The 9116-nt window shown below is 41.4% G+C and overlaps 1 protein-coding gene across 1 annotated transcript in view; it reads left to right on the top strand.

Moving 5' to 3' along the window:
- Window positions 1-394: 394 nt before the first annotated feature.
- The window catches only part of UBE2N (ubiquitin conjugating enzyme E2 N), a 17455-nt gene continuing 8733 nt past the window's right edge, over window positions 395-9116 (top strand). The window contains exon 1 of the mRNA XM_006154832.3: window positions 395-430. Within this exon, the coding sequence (XP_006154894.1) occupies window positions 410-430 (21 nt within the window). The 5' untranslated portion in view covers window positions 395-409. The remainder of the gene's footprint in view (window positions 431-9116) is intronic.

Here is a 9116-nt window from a genome sequence, read left to right as displayed (position 1 = left end):
TCATTTCTAGTATAAAAGCTGCATTTTTATTAAAAGTACAAGTTCCACTGGTTTTTGCTAAAATCATTACTCATGATTTTATTGTTCATCACAAGCTTTTATTTTTTTAATTCTGTAATTTTCATTTAGGATAAATACAGAAGGTCATCTATCCTATTTACCAAGAATCTTACATATGCATTGAGTTTATACTGTCTTAAGGACCATGGCACAGTGCAGCCCCAATGAAGCATTACTAAGCTACGTCCTCTCTTTTCACTCAGGATTCTGAGGCATCTGTGTCAAATCATCCATGATAGAAGTCTTACTTTTTACTTTTTGAGATGGTGCTGAAGAATATTTAGGCAATGAAATATTAACAGCTTTTTATCAAATCAGGGACAAGAGAAAATAAAGAAGCTTGGCTGCCATGAGTCTACTAATTACCTTAGTTAGTATTCAGAGTATATGATATATATTTTTTTTTTTTTTGAGAGGTTTTTGCTATAAGACGCATGTGCACACTGGAAAGACAGAGAGAGACAGAAAGCGAGAAATCACCCCCCGGGGGGATGGCCATGCCGCAATCCCTTCTCCTCTGTTCTCCTCTCAGGATCTTTGGCATACATGTGCCTGGCGTGAGTTTAAGCCACCAGGTCCGGGACTTGAACCGCGGTCGACTACATGGGAGTTCAGCAACATAGCTATAGCCATTACACTAACTGCTGGTCCCCAGAGTATAGTTTTTACCAAGAATTTCATGAGCGTTTTAGGAAGGAATAATTGGCACCAGCTTTAACTATGATGGTATTATTTGAAAATCATTCAAAAAACAGAAGAATGGTGGCAATTTGAAGACTTTGATTTAATGTTCTTTTGAGAAAAATGCTAAAAATGACTTTAGAAATAAAAATATAGTAGGCTTCTAATCAGAAACTATTGTTTGGGACCAGCAGTTAGTGTAATGGCTATGTCACTGGACTCCCATGTAGTCGACTGCGGTTCATGTCCTGGACCCGGTGGCTTAAAACTCATGCCGGGCATGTGTGCGTGCGTGCCCAAGATCCCGAGAGGAGAATGGAGGAGAAGGGATTGCAGCGTGACCATCCCCCCTGGGGGGTGATTTCTCGCTTTCTGTCTCTCTGTCTGTCTCTGTTTGGCTAGTGCACACGCCCTATAGCAGCGAGTGCACACGCCCTATAGCAAAAAACCCAAAAAAAAAAAAAAAAAAAGAAAGAAAGAAAGAAATTACTGTTTACTATGTAGGAGTCTAACTCACACTGCCTGTATTTTTTCTTAAGACCTTGACATACCATTCTTAAAATGCATAACCTAAAGGCCAGCTGGTGGTGCAGTGGTTAAGGCGCTGGACTCCCACGTGGCCGACTGTGGTTTGAGTCCTACACCTGGTGGCTTGATTATCACATTGGCATGTATGCATGCATGCCTAAAATCCTGAGAGGAGAACGGAAGAGAAGGGATTGTGACATGACCATCCTTCTGTGGGATGATTGCTTTCTTTCCCTCTATCTGTGTCTCTCTGGTGAGTATATGTACCTTCTGACAAAAACCTAAAATAAAATAAAAACAGGTAGAAAAAGACTAGTTTTTATATATACTTTATACTCATAATAAAATAAACTCCCAGTAGGTGAATGCCAAGGCGCCCTGATGTTTGACTGTTCCTTTTGAGTCCGTTCATACCATGATGCCACGTACAAAACAAGCAACTAATAAGCATTTGTTAGTAATTCCTATTTCAGAGTCACAAGAACATTTCAGAGCATATTGGTTTCATACAATATCAAAGATGGGCAAAATGTAATAGATAACTTGAGGTCAAAATAGTATATACTGGTCTGGCTCCATAGTGCAATCAATAGTATGCCACTCACGAGAAGCCAGATTGCACTTGATGGCTGTAGTTTGAGTCCCTGGCCTGGTCAGCCTGAGACACATGGTGGACACATGTAGCCTCCCAATGTTTGCTGGGCTGGAAGATGGATATCATAGTGTGATTAGACCCTGTGGAAGGTGCACTCCCCATGCATGTGAACTTCATAAATTGAAAGAAAAGAAAACAATACATACCTATTAATTTTTTTTTCTGTATTCATAATAGATCATGAGAAAGAGATGAGTATCCTCCACAGGGTCCGGTTATGCCAGAGTACTTTCTTCAGACCTTGCGATCTTGGCTACTCTCACACGTGTGCAGCATGTTTCAGGCAGACCAAGCTGGGAATGTGTAACTGGTCACCATGTGGGATCTGGCTTCTCTTGAGCAGCATGTTACTGCTGAGCCAGGGAAATGGTGCTATACCAGTCTTTTAATCAATGCAAAATTTAAACTTTATTTTTATTTATTTATTTAGTTTTTTTTTTTAAGAATTATTTTATGTAACTTTATTTATTTATTTATATTTGATCAGAGAGGGAGGTGGGGAAGGGAGGGAAAGTGAGAGAATAAGCCGCCAGGTCTGGGACTTAAACCGTGATTGGCTATGTGGGAGTCCAGTTCCCTTAACCACCATGGCACTTGCTGGCCCCTATTTATTTATTTTTTTTTAAGAGAGATTTTTGCTATAGGGTGCATCTGCTTGCTAGAGAGATAGAAAGCAAAAAATCACCCCCCAGGGGGATGGCCACACCCCAGTCCCTTCTTTATTATTTTTTTGGAGAGGTTGCTATAGGGCACGTGCGCTTGCCAGAGAGAGAGAGACATAGAGACAGAAAGTGAGAAATCACCCCCAGGGGGGATGGTCACGCCGCAATCCCTTCTCCTCCATTCTCCTCTCAGGATCTTGGGCACCTATGCACACGCACCCAGCGTGAGTTTTAAGCCACCGGGTCCGGGATGTGAACCGCGGTCAACTACGTGGGAGTCCAGCAACATAGCCATTACGCTAACTGCTGGTTCCCCCCAGTCCCTTCTCATTCATTCTCCTCTCAGGATTTTGGGCACATTATGCACATGCACCAGGCGTGAGGTTTTAAGCCATTGGGTCCGAGACTCGAACTATGGTTGACTATTTGGGAGTCCAACGATGTAACCATTAGGCCATCTGCTGGTCCCAAACTTTGTTGATTCAAATAAGACTGTACTTTTCCCTTTTTTTTTTTTGAATTATTTATTTAACTTTATTTATTATTTATTCATTTGTTTATTTAAATTTGACCAGAGAGGGACAGAGAGAGAGAAAAGTGAGAAAGTGAGAAAGCAAGCCACCAGGTCCAGGACTCGAATCACGGTCGCCCATGTGGGAATCCAGCGCCTTTAACCACCATGCCACCTGCCAGCCCCAAGACTGTACTTTTTAATTTGCCAGTCTCAAAACTAGGAAAGGATAGGCTTATTACCCTCTGGCATGTGCAAGGTAACTAGATTCCCAACTGTCAACTGTGGTTTGAATTCTGGTTCTGGTGGCTTAGGAAACATGCTGGGCATGTGTGCATAGGTGTCTGAGGTCCCAACAGGAAAATGGAGAAGGAGATTTTGATATGACTATGACCCCATTTGAGATGCTTTCTTTCTCTCTGTCTCTGTGTTAGTCTCTGCTGAGCACACAATCCCGCTGGCAATTTAAAAAAATATTATGGAACAAGAGTGACGTAGTGACTTAATTTCATCTTTTAAAAAGATTATTTTACTTAACTTTTTTTATTTACTTATTTTAATTTGACCAGAGAGGGACAGAGCAAGAGAGAGAGAGAGTGGGAAAGTGAGAAAGCAAGCCGCCAGGTCTAGGACTCAAACCATGGTTAGTCCAGCACCAGCAAGCCACCAGGTCCAGGACTCGAATCACGGTCGACCATGTGGGAATCCAGCGCCTTTAACCACCATGCCACCTGCCAGCCCCAAGACTGTACTTTTTAATTTGCCAGTCTCAAAACTAGGAAAGGATAGGCTTATTACCCTCTGGCATGTGCAAGGTAACTAGATTCCCAACTGTCAACTGTGGTTTGAATTCTGGTTCTGGTGGCTTAGGAAACATGCTGGGCATGTGTGCATAGGTGTCTGAGGTCCCAACAGGAAAATGGAGAAGGAGATTTTGATATGACTATGACCCCATTTGAGATGCTTTCTTTCTCTCTGTCTCTGTGTTAGTCTCTGCTGAGCACACAATCCCGCTGGCAATTTAAAAAAATATTATGGAACAAGAGTGACGTAGTGACTTAATTTCATCTTTTAAAAAGATTATTTTACTTAACTTTTTTTATTTACTTATTTTAATTTGACCAGAGAGGGACAGAGCAAGAGAGAGAGAGAGTGGGAAAGTGAGAAAGCAAGCCGCCAGGTCTAGGACTCAAACCATGGTTAGTCCAGCACCCTTAACCACCACACTACTTGCTGGCCCCTAATTTTATCATTTTCATGAAGCACTTTTTCATAGCCTTTCGTAACTCCTGTGTTATGTCCTGTCCCTGCCAAACATAGGACATTTACTGCTTATGTAGGTAATTGTCTTTATGTATACTATCCAGATTAAGAAACAGGCATTGAGGCCAGGCTGAGTAGAGTCCAACATCCTGAATTTGAATCTTGTCTCTGCCATTTGGTAGTTTTGGTTATGCATATTGTAATTACTCTTAGTTCCTTGTTTGTAAAATGAATATATGGATTCAATGAGTTAATGCATGTGGAACACTTAGGTCAGAATTTCACATGGTTAGTTTTTATTGCTAGTGGAGCTTTTATTGATTCTTTGAATAACTGGGAGTAGTGCTTGATACTTACATGTAGTCCCTGCTGTTGTAGAGCTTTCCCACTGGGGAGGGGGTGAGAGCAAAGTGGTTCTGAACACAGACCGTCATACCACCTGATGAGTCTAGTGGAGCAAAAGACTTGAGCAGTAGATGAGGAAATCAAAGAATTCGACCTAGTATTTCTTCTTGCAGGGACAGTTTGTTAGTAGGATTTTCTGATTTTGGAATAATCTTAAGTGCTATTCCTGGGATGCAAGTTTTCAGCCAACACAGCAGGTATGGTAATCCTCATCAGCTCTGTGTGCGAAGCATGTGGGCACTTATTTACTTAACAGGCATTTATTTGCACTTAGCACCACTTGCTAGCTGGAGTTCTCATCCTTAAATAGTTGTGGGACTAAGACGTAACCCAGCAGCTATTGTACTAGTTATAGTAAGTAGGGTGGTGGTAATGAACAGGAACCTGAAAGCTCAGGGGAGTGACTTCCAGACTAATTCACACCTGAGAAACAACCCGGTCATCTATTGCATGTGTTTAGCCTTTAAGAAGTCCCTGTGGCTACCGGGTCTCCTTGCTTCTCACTGAATGTCACAGAACAGTTGCTCTTATCTTGGATTGAGGGGGAAAATTAGGCTTGGCTGATTTCTTTTTAAAAAAGTTTGGTATAGGAAATATTCTCACTGAAGAGAGATGGGGGGAGAGTGAGAAAGCACACCCTTGCATGCCCCGGAGGATGGCCACATGCAGTCCCTTCTCTTCTTTTTTTTTTTGGAGAGGTTTCTTGCTATAAGGCGCATGCGCTCGCCAGACAGACAGACAGAGAGACAGAAGGGTAGAAATCACCCCCCAGGAGGGATGGCCACGCCACAGTTCCTTCTCCTCCATTCTCCTCTCGGGATCTTGGGCACGCATGCACATGCGCCCGGTGTGAGGTTTAAGCCAACCAGTCCAGGACATGAACCGCGGTCGACCACATGGGAGTCCAGCAACGTAGCCATTATGCTAACTGCTGGTCCCCACAGTCCCTTCTCTTCTATTAGGATTTGGGGCACTCACACATATGTGCCAAACAAGTTTTCCAAACCTCTGGGCTCCAAACTAACTGCACTGTAGGCCATATGGGATTTAGCCACCCTAACCACCACGCCACCTGGCTGGCCTGGGCTGAGAGATTTCTAGCACAAATTGTTATTCTCTTTTCTTGGTTATTTTTTATTTTTTAAAGTTTTTACCATAAGGTGCATATGCTCATCAAACAGACACAGAGAGAGACAATGAGAAATCACCCCCAGGAGGATGGCCTCATGACAATCTTTTCTCGAAAGGTATTCTCTCGGGATTTTTAAGCCACCAGGTTCAGGACTCCAACCATAGTCAGCCATGTGGGAATCCAGCACCTTAACCACCACACCTGCACCCTGTATTTCTGGGTTATTACTACAAATTAATAGTACTTTTAAAGTATTTCCTTTCTGTTACTTGTTTTCTTTCTTCTTTTCTTCTTTTTATCCTCCTCTTCCTCCTCCTCCTCCTTTTTTTTTTTTGGTACCAGCATATGGCACAGTGGCTGAGGTGTATGGCTGACCTGAGAATCACACCTACCTGTTATTTTTTAATCTGACTAGAAGTAAATCTTTTCAACAAAGAGATACCCTGGTCTAAAATATTCTAAGGTTTAGTCTTTGGTACTCAGGGCTTTTGAAAAAGCTTTAATTTTTCTTTCTAGTCTGCCCCAAAGAAATCACGGGGTTAAGTGTGTGGAAGTAGATGGAAAAGTAGAGGAAGAGGAAGGAGTCTGTCATGATAATTCTCATCTGACTTTATTGGGAACATTTTTAATACATTCTTTCTGGGGGCTGTAAAAACAGTATCAAGAATGGCATAGGAGATGAAAGCTGAAAGGGAATATGAAATTAGTTTTTTGCTTGGTTGTCTTGTGTCAGTTTTGTTAAGTTTTCATTTTATTTGCTTTTGGAATCTAGACCATGATAGGCCTTTTTTTTTTTTTGGAGACTTTTTTTTTTTTTTTTTTGCTACAGGGCGCATGCGCTTGCCAGAGACAGAAAGCCCCGGGGTGGGGGTGGGGGATGGCCACACCACAGTCCCTTCTCCTCCATTCTCCTCTTGTGATCTTGGGCACGCATGTACACGCACCCGGCATGAGTTTTAAGCCACCGGGTCCAAGGCTGGAACCACAGTCGACTACATGGGAGTGCAGCGACATAGCCATTACGCTAACTGCTGGTCCCAGGATAGACCTTTTTGGAGGACATTTTCAGATGGCTGCTAAACTTTGATTTTTCGGGAATAATAAATATGGTGTAATTTTTTTTTTTAGCTTAGCAAATCTGAGTAAAATAAACTTTTATGAACATTGTTTTCTTTGGTACAGGTAAACCAGTTGATAAATGTAGATGAGCCCTTATGTCCTCTGGGGGATAGTGTGGACTGTAAAAATTAATATTATTTCTCAGTGATTAACCCTGTTTTATCATGTGGTTGCCTTGAATTAATTTTTGTCCATTCAGTGTTTTTGTTTTTGTTTTTTAATTACTACAGGTCATTTTCAAGGACAGTCTTGTGACTTTATTAGACAGTAACTCCTGTACACATTCTTGTTATTTAGTGATGCCAGATGTGGGTTTTTTTGTTTTGCTTTAAGTTTGTTTATCTCTTCAGTGAGAGAGAGAGACTGGCAGCACCCCCCATCAGGGTCTTGTCACTGCCATTCACTCCCACCTTCAGGCAGCTCTAGATCATGGGCACATGTGCTGGAGTACTCAGGGAGGTCTTGGTGTGCGTGTGGTCCTGTCCATGTGGGTAGCTTTGCAGAGCGTTGCACTTTACTGCTGTGACACTGGCCCCAATTCCAATGTTCTCACATTACTTTTTGTACAGGATTTTTTGAAGGGAAAATAGTGATGCTTTACAGTTTCTCTATAAATTTTACTTAGTATTTGAAAGAAATTAAACTATTCTAAATAACCAATGAGAAGCATCTTTATAACATGGTTGACTTCTGTTTTAATAGCCTTCCATGTGGCTCTTGAGTAGTTGAAATGAGGCTAGTTGAGTTGATATGTACTGTAAATATAGATATACACTGGACATTGAATCCAGTCTGAAAAGAGGATGTAAAAATACATCATAAATAATTTTATATGTTGAAGTGATATCTTGAATATATTGAACTAAATAAAATACATGAAGATTTTACCTGTTTTTTACTTTCTTTTTTTTTTTTTTTTTTTTTTTAGTATTTGCTATGGGGCATGGGCACTTGGCAAGGAGAGACAGAGAAAGTGAGAAATCTCCCTGCAGGGGGGGATAGCCATGCCAAAGTTCCTTCTTTCTGCTATTCTTGGGATTCTGGGTACATATTTTCAAGCCACTGGATCCAGGACTCGAACTGTGCACTTGGCCATGTGGGATCCATGTGCTTAACTCCCATGCCACCTGCTGGTTCTAGTTTTACTTTTTAATGTGACTACTTAAAAGTTTTAAATTACATGTGAGGCTTGCCTCATCGTCTTTCTGTTAGAGAGCACTGCAGTAGAAAACAGTACTCACTGACCATTTTTTAAAAATTAGCTAGTGTGCTCACTGGAGAGAGACAGAGAAAAGCATTTCTCATGGGGAATGGTCATGCTGCAATCCCTTCTACATTTCTGCTTTCAGAGTTTTGGACATGCATGCACATTGTTCCTGGTGTGTTTTTTAAGCCTCTGAGGCTGAGACTTGAACTGTGCAGTTGTCCATGTGGGATCCAGCCACCTGAACTATGGTGCCTCCGGCTGGCCCCTCATGAGCCATTTTTTCCCCCTTTCTTCTTTGTTGTTTTTCCCTTGGCCATCTTGTTCTTTGTGAGGAGATAGAGTAGTGGGGAAGATTAGCATGGATTTGGTTCTGTTTCTAATCCCATCTAGAATACAGTCAGTTTTATTATGTTGAGACATTTATCTCTCTAGTGTAATGTGGCCTTGTGCAATAAAATTCATGGAACGTATGGATAAAGTGAAGTTAGGGGCATGCACTCAAAAACGTCCATCAGTAGTAACATTTTACAGATGCTCACCATATAGAGAGTGAACTTTTACCTGTCCCTTACGTAGTTTACATCCTGGGAGAAGGAATTCTTGTTTGTTAATATTTTAGAATTAAAGATGTATTGACAGAGGTTGGAGTAGGCATCACCAAGACAGCTCTTACTTTTATCACACTTCCTTTTGTGATAGTGAAATGGGTAGAATTAACAGATAGCTCTTGGTCCAAATGCCCTACAGGGTCTGGAGTTGGTTTACCGGTCATCCATATATTGCAGTTTTGTGTTTTAGAGCATATTCTAAATGAGGAAAGTCTATAATCACTATAGAGGCGATGTCTTGTGGTATATATACTATAGAAAGTTACTAACTGAACCAATTTTCCC

Source organism: Tupaia chinensis, unplaced genomic scaffold (assembly GCF_000334495.1).
Source record: "Tupaia chinensis unplaced genomic scaffold, TupChi_1.0 Scaffold000423_1, whole genome shotgun sequence".
Classification (NCBI taxonomy): Eukaryota; Metazoa; Chordata; class Mammalia; order Scandentia; family Tupaiidae; genus Tupaia; species Tupaia belangeri.
The sequence above is the reverse complement of the archived record's forward strand: the minus strand, read 5'-3'. Positions and strand labels throughout refer to the sequence as shown.